The sequence below is a fragment of the Triticum aestivum genome, chromosome 2A, assembly GCF_018294505.1.
Source record: "Triticum aestivum cultivar Chinese Spring chromosome 2A, IWGSC CS RefSeq v2.1, whole genome shotgun sequence".
In the NCBI taxonomy this organism is placed as follows: domain Eukaryota; kingdom Viridiplantae; phylum Streptophyta; class Magnoliopsida; order Poales; family Poaceae; genus Triticum; species Triticum aestivum.
The window spans coordinates 640,656,064-640,668,164 of record NC_057797.1 but is presented as its reverse complement, the minus strand read 5'-3'; the positions used below and the strand labels follow the sequence as shown (position 1 = coordinate 640,668,164).

Sequence of the window (12,101 nt, the reverse complement as noted above, 5' to 3'; positions counted from 1 at the left end):
CCTTGTTAAGCTAGGATGCCAGCCGCATTGGGGGTCCGGACTTGAACTCCATAGGAGCAGCCCATGTGGAGTCACGAGGTTCTGTGACATAGAACCACCCCTGTTGCCATCCCTTCACGGTCTCCATGAAGGTGCCCTTGGGCCAAGTGACATTGGGAAGTTTGCTCACCATAGCGCCACCACAATCTGCGTGTTGGCCATCCACCACTTTCGGCTTCACATTGAAGACCTTGAGCCACAGGCCGAAGTGGGGGGAAATGCGGAGGAATGCCTCGCGTACGACGATAAATGCCGAAATGTTGAGGAAGGAATTTGGGGATAGATCATGAAAATCTAACCCATAGTAGAACATGAGGCCGCGGACGAAAGGATGAAGGGGAAACCCCAGTCCGCGGAGGAAATGAGGGATAAAAACTACCCTCTCGTTAGGCTTTGGTGTGGTGATGATATGATTTTTGGCCGGGAGCCAGTGGGCGATCTCCTTGGCCAGATACCCCGCTTCCCGGAGTTCCTTGATGTTTCTCTCCGTGATGGAGGAAGCCATCCACTTGCCCTGTGCTCCAGATCCGGACATGGCTGGAGTACTTTCTGGGAGCGGAGAGGGTTGAAGCTTGGGCGCTCGAGCTTGAGGACAGATGGGTTGACGAAGGGGAAGGTGTGGGGTAAAAAGGGGGAATCTTATCTCCTTATAAAGGCAGTGAATATCATGCGTCCCCCACGAGCCTTAAAGCTCGCCTATTTCCAAGGGGTCGTGCGAAATGGCCCGGTTGGGTTTCCCAAACCCGTATTGATGAGAATCCCGTAATAAGGGGGCACGGTCTCTACTTTGACAAGATGTGTCATTGGTAGTTGCGTCTCAAAATGTGAAACGGGAGGTCAAAAAACGGTTTGAAATAATAAAATGGCCAGACGTAATGTCTCACCAGTAAAATCTTCAGACGACAGAACTTATCCATATTCTGCCCTTGTGATTCGGAGGTATGACTGTTGTACAGATCTGGATATAGTACTGACAATCAACTACTTTGATGTATTCGGAGGAGGAACCTGCCTTGCAATGCCGAAGACAATCTGCGTGCCGGACACATCGTCATTGAAGACTGGTTCAGGGGCTACTGAGGGAGTCCAGGATTATGGGGTCCTCGGGCGTCCGGGATATGTGATATGGACCGGACTAATAGGCCATGGAGATACAAGACGGAAGACTTTCCTCGTGTCCGGATGGGACTCACCTTGGCATGGAAGGCAAGCTTAGCGTGCGGATATTAAGATTCCTTTCTCTGTAAACCAACTTTGTACAAACCCTAGCCCCCTCCGGTGTCTATATAAACCGGAGGGGTTAGTCCGTAGGCTAGACAATTAGGGTTTAGCCATTACGATCTCGTGGTAGATCAACTCTTGTAACCCCTATACTCATCAAAGTCAATCAAGCAGGAAGTAGGGTATTACCTCCATCAAGAGGGCCCGAACCTGGGTAAACACTGTGTCCCCTGCCTCATGTTACCTTCGATCCTTAGACGCGCAGTTCAGGACCCCCTACCCGAGATCTGCCGGTTTTGACACTGCCAATGTGGGAGGGGAGAGGGGAATTGAGAGGGACAGAGAGAGAGAGAGAGAGAGAGAGAGAGAATGGAGAGGACGTATAGGCTGCTCCGGATCCGGTACTAAGTGAAACATAGTAGTAGCGCTAGTTGTCTCACCTGTGCTACAACTATCCACTTAGTAGTAGCATAGGTTTCACATCCCATGCTACTACTACCGCCTGCACTGAGGGGGCATGGTGGGGTCCACTTAGTAGTAGTGGGGGCCTACTATACCCGTGCTACTACTATACCCTACCAGTAGCGCATGGTTTTTGACCGCGCTACTACTAAGTAGGAGTAGCGCGGCCCAAATAACCTGTGCCATTGTTAAGTTGTTACCTATAGGGGCTTTCCTAGCAGTGCTAGATCGGGACCCCCTACCCGAGATGTGCTGGAATCGACTCAGTCACAAGGCATGCAAATGCCATTAACCAAAGTTTATTGTGTATGCCATATTCACAAATTAAGTTAAATTTAATGGAGATGGCATAGCCACTACTAAAATATGTCAAAGATGCGATACAGGAGATCCCATTCATAGCATTACTCCTATAGAGGATGCTGGAGTACTCGCCTCCCACTAGACTCTTTGCCCGGGAATGCCCTTCGTATCATCTGTATCATGAGGGCCTCCCGCGGCTGGCTCCATAGGGCGCTCCGCACTGTCCGATCTGCCCAGACGGCATGCACCCAGGCATTTTTTCTATGGGGTCCATGACCGGTGAGCCATGGGCGCATTCAGGACCACCATCATGTGATGTTTTTGGTCGCGCCTGTGTGTGTCGTCTCACGCGTTGGCCCGCGCATGAGGGACGGGTCGTGTCCGCCTATCAACGTCCTTCGCCCCGGCCCAACTGTCTCAACCAATCCAATCGGGCCCGCGCGAGTGCGGCTCGGGGTGATGTGTGTCGGGTGGTCGGAGAGACCCATCGGACTAGGGTCTCATGGCTCCTCGCATGTTCGAGGGGCACCTGCATGGCCTCTCGGCCCACCCGGACATTTGGTTCCCTTGCCCTATTGTGCGTTTTATGCTTAATGGCTCATAGAGTTGGTATCGCACCATGTGTGCCACTTCGCGTGTTCCCGAGGTGGCTGCTCGGGTTATCTGCCTACCCGACTGTTACGTTCTCCTGATCGGGCTTATTTTTGGCTGCTGTGTAGCAGCCTTTGGGCAAACTATTGGGATTCGAATGCTTCGGGTTTGTGTAGACAGATGGCTTTGTCTTGGTTTGTCCCGGGTCGGTTGTATGTTGGTTTGCTGCGGAGTGTGGGGGTGTCCTCGCATATAATGGGGGTGGTCTTATTCTTCTCTTGTGCTTGTCTCACATACCATTTCTCTTTTCTTCATCGCTAGGGCTTCCTCAAGCTTTCTCGAGTTGGTGGTATCTTTGTCAACGGTGGCGGCACATTAGCTCCTCGTGCCTGTTCGGGTTTGTGATGTACTCTGTTTCCCATCACCGGCTGCCGGCGATCCATTAGCTCCTCATGTCAGCTGAGGTTCGATTTTTCTTCCTTCTCGCTTGGTGGTTTGATTGTGTGATATCTATCGACTAGCTCGGCCCTGTCTTCTATAACATATTGGGGGCCCGGGGTTACAAAACCTAGTTGGCTACGTCGGTGGAGGGGAGTCCTCCACTGACCCGGCTTCCATGTCTTGGACGGCAAGGCTTCCAGATGGGAGATACCAAATCCATAGTTAATTTTTCAGGCACCGCGGTGAAGGTGTTTGGACTAGAGTACCTGAGAGAACCAATTGTGGAGAACACAAAAAAATTGTTGGGCATTGCAGCATCAAGAGGATTCCTAGGTGTGCTTGGTTCAACCAATTGCATGCACTGCCAATGGAAGAACCGCCCGAAAGGTTTCCGCATGTAGTAAAAGGTCACACTAAAGAGACCACCATCATACTTGAAACATTGGCTTACAAGGACTTGTGGATTTGGCATGATTTCTTTCACACGCCTGGTTCTCACAATGATATCAATGTGCTCCAACTATCTCCTTTGTTCAAAATCTTCTATGATGGGGATGCTTCGACGTGCAACTAGCACAGCTAGAAAATGGGAACTACCTTGCTGGTGGCATCTATGCTCAGTGGGCGGTGTTTCTGAAGACTATATCCAAGCCCTGAGGTAACAAACACTTTCTCTTTGCACAAATGCAATAAGGTGCTAGGAAGTATGTGGAGACAGCATTTGGAGTGCACCAAGCTCATTGTGGGTATTTCTCATGGAGGTGCAATGATGTGGAAACCGGAGACACTTGGAAGCTGATGACATGTTATGTCATCTTGCACAACATGATTGTGGAGGATGAGGGCAATGGGGCATCCCCCACGCATGATTCTGAGAAGCCCGGAGTTCAAGTATGCCTCCCGAAACAAGATGTGGAGCATGTTGTGAACTTTCTACATATGCATCAGTAACTTCGAGATCAACAGGTGCATACAACTACTCAATAATTTTGTGGAAAATATTTGGATCCATACACGAAAGCGATGAATTTTATGTTTCAACTAGGCACTCCAATTTTTTTTGTTATGTTTGAACTTCAAAGTGAGGGTTGTGGTTACAAAAAAGGACATTTGAGGGGCGGGGCAACACTATGCGGACACGCCCATGGAAGTTTAGGGGAAGTCAGGTGGGATTTGTTCACTCTGGTTGTAGATGTTCCAACTATCACAAAAAGAATGTAAGCTAAAATTTATTGCGTCTAATATATATTCTTGGAGAAAACCAAGGGCGAAAATCCATTGTGAAACCATCCCTTCCAAATTAAGAAACGTCCAAAAAACAAAAAAGGAGAAGGTAAGGAAAAAAGAATGACCACACAAATGACAATCTAATGTAGCACTATCTGTGAAATGTGCCTTGGGAACATCCCAGAACGATACACCTTCTGTACCAGTGCATTAGGCACATTATGAAAATCAGATAATGCCAAAACGCTTACGATGCATTAATACCCATCTTGTTTCCTGTTTCTTGTCATGAACAAAGAAATCAACCAATAGAGGACGTAGGACGTACGTGCCTTCGATGACTTAGTATACCAAGCACAATGCAGTTGTTAGTTTAGCAAATAAACTGACTTTAGCACGATGATTTGCATGCAAGAGTATTACTCCCTCTATACCGAATTATTTCTAATTGAGGAAACTTGTACTAGTTTTCCCCAACTACAAGTATTTTGATATAGAGGGAGTAGTATAATTAGCGAATAAACATCAAGTTATCTTGTTTTTCTCTTCGTGTTGGTTGTAAGGGCAACTTCAATGGGGCGACCCATTTCGTCGGCCGCCGTCCGTTTGGGTCGGCACGAACACAAAAGGTGGCCCAACGCGCCGACCCAAACGGGCGCGCGTCTGCTTTTCGTCCGCGGGCGACCCATTCCCAATCCATTTTTGAGCCGGATTTGCGTCGGCGCGGACACGCGATGGACTCGCGCACGCTTGCCTTCTCCTCCCTCGGGACCGCTGGTCAGTGGCATATTGGTCTCCCCCCATCCAACAGCAACCCTCGCCCGCCTCCTTCATCGCCGACGCCGCTGTCCATTTTTGCCGCGACTCTGCCAGTTGTCGGTGCCTCCACATCCGCCCAGCAACACCGCCCACTCCCACGTCGCCCGCCACCGCTGTCTTGCCCCCGGGGAGCCGACTTCTTCCCACCCCCGCGCCCCCCACCACACAGTCGCCCTCGACCAAGAAGTCGCCTCGCCGCCCCGGCCAGATCCTCACCGGCACGCTCGTCGGACGCCGACCCACTCGTTGGACGCCGGTAGGGCAGCTAGCTAGTTTGTGCGCGCCGCGACTCCCTTCGTCGACGCCCGCAAGTTGTTCGACGGTTTGCCAAGGTACAAAATGGACTCCGCCGACGAGTTCTTTTTTCACAATTTCCTTTGCGATTCCGACGATTCGTCGTCCGATGACGAGGAGAAGATATTGGCTGTCGTGTTGGTCCATCACCACCTCAACAGCCGGCAGCCGTTGTTCCGTGGCTCCATTCCAGGCCACCTTCCGGCGTTGAATCATAAACGAGAGAGCGGGCATTTCCTTCTTTGAAAGGACTACTTTGATACAACAAACCCGTTGTTCAAACATCAAAAATTCCGCCGCCGTTTCCGTATGAGTAGGCATCTTTTTAACCGTATTGAAGAGGGGGTGGTCGGCTATGATGACTATTTCGAGTGCAAAGAGGATGTCGTTGGCAAGATTGGTTTCTCCTCTTATCAGAAATGCACTGCCGCCATCCGAATGCTTGCATACGGAGTGCCCGGTGATCTCATTGACGAGTACGTCCGTATGAGCGAGTCTACATGCCTAGAGTCCCTGTATAAGTTCTACAAGGTTGTTATTGTTGTGTTTGACCCTGAGTACTTGAGAGAGCCGACTGCTGAAGATACATCCTGTTTCGTTGGCGATGAATGCCAGCAGGGGTTTCCCAGGGATGCTTGGCAGTATGGACTGCATGCACTGGGAGTGGAAGAACTGCCCTTCTACTTGGCAAGGGCAGTATAAGGGCCATGTCAGGGCTTGCACTGTCATACTAGAGGTCGTGGCGTCTCAAGATCTCTGAATCTAGCACTCTTTCTTTGGCATGGCCGGCACACAATGATATCAACGTGCTTCAACGCTCGCCGGTGTTTGCTAGGCTTGCCGAAGGCAACAGCCCACCGGTGAACTTTACTGTCAACGGCCACAACTACGACAAATGATACTACCTGGGTGACGGCATCTATCCTCAGTGGACCACTATTGTCAAGACAATGCCCAACCCCGTCGGAAAGAAGAGGAAAAGATTTGCCCAAGAGCAAGAGAGTGCTAGGAAGGATGTCGAGCGTGCCTTTGGTGTTTTGCAATCTCGATGAGGCATCGTTATGTATTCTGCTAATACCTGGAGCACGCAGAAACTGTGGGAGGTGATGACTGCTTGTGTGATCATGCACAATATGATCGTAGAAGACGAGCGCCCGGAACGTCTGTACGATCAAGGGTTTCAGTTTCAGGGTGAGAATATTGTGCCTGAGTATGGAGGAGCGGCAACGTTTGAACAGTTCACTCAATTTCATCATGTCACGTGATTGGGAAACTCACGTGCAACTATAAAGTGATTTGATTGAGCATGTGTGGACTCATGTTGGCAACCAATAAATGTATCTTCTTTTATTCGTTTGCAAAACTATATGAGAACTATGCGAGACATTTTTATTTTTATTCGGCTTGTAAAACTATGCTATTTTATTCGGTTCAAACTATGTTATTTGACTGTATATTTAAATGCAAATTCATCAATGCAAAATAAGACGGCTAGCCGACCACGCCGGCACATATGGGTCGGCGCGTTAGGCGCGCTACCGACCCATATCTAAAACAGGGCGGACGCCGGACGGGCGGCCGACCCAAACGGACAAAAAACGAACGAAATCATCGTCCATTTGGGTCGCCTCGTTGGAGTTGCTCTAATGCATCACCTAAGATGTCCAATGCACGGGTACGAAGGAAGTTCGTACAGCGTTCATGTAAGAAAATGCGCAACGTGATGCACACTTGATACGAACGCATATGCGTGCACGTCGCCAGTTCCCAACCGGACCATGCGCCATGCCCAATCATATCATGCATTCAACAAACGAAGCAGCGGGCCGCGGAATGAGGATGCACGCTCTCCAAGGATCAATGCCGGCCAACCTACACCCGACTCTGAAGATGCACTTACGGCAATGGTACACCAATCAAACCCGAGCTGCAGTAACCGCATTAATGGGGAAAATAATTGCAGTCGACTGCGCCGGTACCCGCATTGAAGCCCCGTGCGCAGCATGGGCGCGAGACCGTCGCGATAAATGGGCCTACCGGCGAGCGAGCCGTCACTTGCTCACACTCACGGTGGAGCAAAAACTCACAGTGGAGCACTGGAGCAGCAGAACTGAGCGAGCGAGTGAGATCGAGAGGGAGGGAGAGCGGAGAGCATGGGCTCAATGGCGACCAGCGTAGAGGAGATCGGTGCGGCGGTGGCGCCACAGGCGGTGGAGCGCCGCCTGGGCGAGCTGCGGGCGACCTTCGAGAGCGGCAGGACCCGGCCCCTGTCGTGGCGGCAGTCCCAGCTGCGTGGCCTCCTCCGGCTCCTCGCCGACAAGGAGGAGGAGGCGTTCCGCGCGCTCCACGACGACCTCGGCAAGCACCGCGCCGAGGCCTACAGAGACGAGGTTCTTCCCCCTTCGTCTCATCTCATCTGCACCGTCGCACGTCGTCGTCGTCGTACGCCGCGCTCGCAGCCGTCCATACATACAATCTGAACTATGCCGGTGGTTTTGGGGGTGTTTAGGTAGGCGTGCTCACCAAGTCGGCCAACGCCGCGCTGCGGGAGATCGGGAAATGGGCGGCGCCGGAGAAGGCAAGCTCGACTCACTATTGGTCACTCTACAATGCATACTGTTCGTTTGCAGTCGCACACCAGCTGCTTTGGAACCTAACTCCGCTGTGTCATGGATGGGGGCGCAGGTCTGGGTGCCGCTGGTGGCGTTCCCGGCGAGCGCGCAGGTGGTGCCGGAGCCGCTCGGGGTCGTCCTCATCTTCTCCTGCTGGAACTTCCCCCTGGGTAAGCACTACTCCTATATTTGATTGACAACCAATCTCTCATTTTAACTAGTACCAGTACGTTGTACTTTTTGCCAATTTAGCTACTGTACTCCTTCGTTTCTCTTCTCACGAGTTGTAGCACGATTAATCTTGCACTCAAGAACTAGGGTGGTACAGTACGATACAGTGACTTCCCACTCGTGAGACCGCGAGAAAAATGGCTCAACTCCTATCGGCAGTAAAAAGAAATGGTCCATTCAATCATAGTATTACTGAATTTCACATTTCCACTGAGTGATATCCCTGAATTTCACATTTCCGCTCATGCCTCATGGGTCCGCTGAAGTTTGACAGTTTCGCTCACTGGTCCACTTAATTTCCCTCCATATAGCAGACACATGCGTTGCGTACCAGCTAGGCTATGGAACTATACGTCCATCGGTGCATGAATTAGCACGTCGCTGTTGTGATAGCTGCACATACAGAAGTGAACCACCTCATCAGTCTCTCTGCCCTAGGGAGTCCAGTACTCCAATACCACTTCAATAGGGACAGTTCATCAAAATGGGTCGATTTCTTTTCGCGAATACGCAAAGCTTGCGTATCATTTCATCGATAGATAGGAGAAAACAAGAGTAACATAGATAAGAGAGGCGGAAGTGGGAGAGGATACAACACAGCATACACTCGCCTAGCTCGAACTCCTTACCTGATTTGCCATGTAGCACACGTTAGCTGAATTATAAAGCAGATTTACGGCCACTACTTGCCTTCTCGGCGGTCCGATAATCATCCGATGGCTGAAAGAATATGAATTCATTTTATCACAATAAAAAGATGAGGAATCGTCCGTCGGCTGTGTTTACTACGTCGGCAATCCCTTCAAGATTACGTAAGCCATGTCCCCTAAAAAAAGAGTACGCAAGCCATGTCAATATTGATATTCTCTCTTGTTTGATGGCGACTTTTTTATTGAGGGTTCAATGGCGATTTCATTTTCTCTCTCTCTCTCTCTTTGCGGGTGAATGGTGATTTCTTCAAACACCCAGGCTAAAGATGACGCAGTTCGCAGAAAATATTGTAGTAAATCTAGCATTGTACTAAAAATAGTGGTTATTTTCGAGTGACATGGTAATATGTCGCCGATGTTCATCAGTCTAAACAAAACACTTGTGTCCTGTCGTGAGTGCCATGTAGTACGACAGAGGGGTAACCATCTCACCAGCCGAGAGTGAAGGGACCAACGGAGGAGGCAAAGGACTTTTCTTGGATCGCATATGGACCAGGGAGAACCACCTTATTCTATTTCTCCCCCAATCCGCGGCCTCCGTCCAAGCGCCTTCAATTTCTTCCATGTGCCTTCCCTCGTCCGTTTGCGCGTCGGTGAAGCCCCGGCCCTGATTGAGCCATGCCCTTTTAATGAAGAGTCATACGCTACGCTAGAGTCGCTAGTTCAGCGCACATGCCGTGCGACAGCGCTTGCAGTTCGAGAGGTTTCACTACGTACGTACTGTTATCGCATGGATCTACCTCCGTCAGCGACGTACATAAGCTTGTGTGGTGTCGTGGTATGCCCTAGATCCCGGGAGGTAATAAGCTGCTGGTCCACTGCCTATGGAACGGACGCAACGCACCACGCTGTCGTAACTTTATCCTGTAGCACATCTCAAATTACACCCTGTCCGGTTACGCCAAAGATCGCATTGACGACCTGGCAGGCATGGACACTGGTACCACCTCCGCTGCTGGGGCAAAAAACTTAAAACTTCACCTCGCTGGTCTCACCAGTAATGGTTAAAACCGGCCGTCCTAGAGTTACCATGCTTGCTCAAAGTTGGTCAATGGAAATGGATCGATAGGGTACCTGCTAACGTACAGTACGTACTGAACGAGGAAACCAGTCTAATTCTCTGTGTCACTACATCGTCAATGCATGCATGATGCATGGTCAGTGTGTATGTACGTGCGCAGGTCTGTCTCTGGAGCCGCTGATCGGGGCCATAGCGGCCGGGAACGCCGTGGCGCTGAAGCCGTCGGAGCTGGCGCCGGCCACGGCCAGGTTCCTGGAGGAGAACATAGGCGAGTACCTGGACGCCACGGCGGTGAAGGTCATCCAGGGCGGCCCCGCGGTGGGGGAGCAGCTCATGGAGCACAGATGGGACAAGGTCCTCTTCACCGGTACAGTAAACCAACTGAATGACAAGCGCTGCTAATTCCACTGATGGTGCAAATCAGGTGCAACCCTTGGCATTGGCAGGGTGCCCGCGCGTGGCGCGCGTGGTGATGGCGGCGGCGGCGAAGCACCTGACGCCCGTGGCGCTGGAGCTGGGCGGGAAGTGCCCCTGCATCTTCGACGCCGTCGCCGGCAGGAGGAACCTCCAGACCTCGGTGAACCGCGTGATCTTCGCCAAGTGGTCGTCCTGCGCCGGCCAGGCCTGCATCGCCATCGACTACGTGCTCGTCGAGGAGCGATTCGCGCCCACCCTGGTACCCACGCACGCACGGTTTTGTCTGATGGCTATGTAATTCTCGATCAGATCATCCTAACCACACGTCGCGTGCTCGTTTCTCTTGGCTGATGATGAAGATCAAGGTGCTCAAGTCGACGCTGAAGAGGTTCATCGCCGACTCGGACCAGATGGCGCGGATCGTCAACGGGCGGCATTTCCAGCGGCTGAGTAACCTCCTCAAGGACCCGGCGGTGGCGGCATCCGTCCTGCACGGCGGCGGCTTGGACGCCAAGAACCTGTAAGTGCACCCTGAACCCATCTGCATATTAATTAGTTTTCCTCGTCTCCGTCCTCATCAAAGAAGACTTCATCAGGTCCATCGAGCCGACAATACTGCTGAACCCGCCGCTGGACTCCGCGATCATGACCGAGGAGATCTTCGGCCCTCTGCTCCCCATCATCACGGTACCAATTACTACTGCTAACCCAACACCAAAACCAAGGGCGAAGAAGATGAATGAAAATGGTGTCTCCCTGTGGTACAGGTGAAGAAGATCGAGGACAGCATCGCGTTCGTGAGGGCGCGGCCGAAGCCGCTGGCCGTGTACGCCTTCACCGACAGCGCGCCGCTGAAGCGCCGGATCGTGGAGGAGACGTCGTCGGGGAGCGTCACCTTCAACGACGCCGTCGTACAGGTACGCCGCGCCGCCCGTACCAACTAGAGCTACATTTTCTTCTGACCGGTAGTACGTGGTTTAACCATGGCGCCTCGATGGATTTGCATGCGTGCAGTTCGGGGTGGACACGCTGCCGTTCGGCGGCGTGGGGCAGAGCGGGTTCGGGCAGTACCACGGCAAGTACTCCTTCGAGATGTTCAGCCACAAGAAGGCGGTGCTGCGGCGGGGATTCCTGGTGGAGGCCATGCTGAGGTACCCGCCGTGGGACGAGCAGAAGATCGCCATGATGCGCCACCTCTTCCGCTACGACTACGTCCGCTTCATCTTCACCTTCCTCGGCCTGCGGAGATGAATACGGCCATGCCCAGGAAATTAATTAATTATTATTTGATGAGCGAGTGGATGAACAAGTACATGAATAATAAACATACCACGTTAGTTTGTACTACTAGGATTGCGTAGCAGGTTTGCACTTGGTACTTGCTAGTGTGCCAATAATAGAAGAAGAATGTTCTTTTTGCATCCAGTCTGCCCCCCAAGGTCCCTTTTTTGTGTATTTGTTTTAGACGTCCAGAGTGCTTCACGTATACAGTGTTTTGCGGCGAGTTTGTGAGCGAGATAAGGTATTGCTGCGTTCCGGGTGCAGACATTCAAAATAGTATTACATCGCAAATTACCACACTTGATACAATGAAGCACCCAAAGTTTTTTATCATAAATAAATAAATGATGGACCCAAAGTTCTTTTTTTAGGAGAAGGACCCAAAGTTCTAGCTTACGTTATTGCCTAAACAAAAAAAATTAATTAAACATA

At 51.3% G+C, this 12,101-nt stretch overlaps 1 protein-coding gene across 1 annotated transcript; it reads left to right on the top strand.

The window, feature by feature from the left end:
• Window positions 1-7,444: 7,444 nt before the first annotated feature.
• On the top strand, window positions 7,445-11,809 carry LOC123189943 (aldehyde dehydrogenase family 3 member F1). The gene is made up of 9 exons (XM_044602466.1): window positions 7,445-7,787; window positions 7,907-7,975; window positions 8,083-8,179; window positions 10,132-10,338; window positions 10,418-10,647; window positions 10,748-10,908; window positions 10,985-11,075; window positions 11,156-11,305; window positions 11,403-11,809. Exons 1-9 carry the CDS (start codon window positions 7,551-7,553, stop codon window positions 11,637-11,639), a joined length of 1,479 nt encoding a protein of 492 aa, XP_044458401.1. The 5' UTR covers window positions 7,445-7,550; the 3' UTR covers window positions 11,640-11,809.
• Window positions 11,810-12,101: the final 292 nt, after the last annotated feature.

Excerpts from the sequence above, each read along its gene's own strand:
- LOC123189943 (XM_044602466.1), top strand. The coding sequence starts at position 7,551 with ATGGGCTCAATGGCGACCAGCGTAGAGGAGATCGGTGCGGCGGTGGCG. Across the intron at positions 10,339-10,417 it reads GGACAAGGTCCTCTTCACCG|GGTGCCCGCGCGTGGCGCGC; the intron begins GTACAGTAAACC and ends TGGCATTGGCAG. Across the intron at positions 11,306-11,402 it reads TCAACGACGCCGTCGTACAG|TTCGGGGTGGACACGCTGCC; the intron begins GTACGCCGCGCC and ends GCATGCGTGCAG.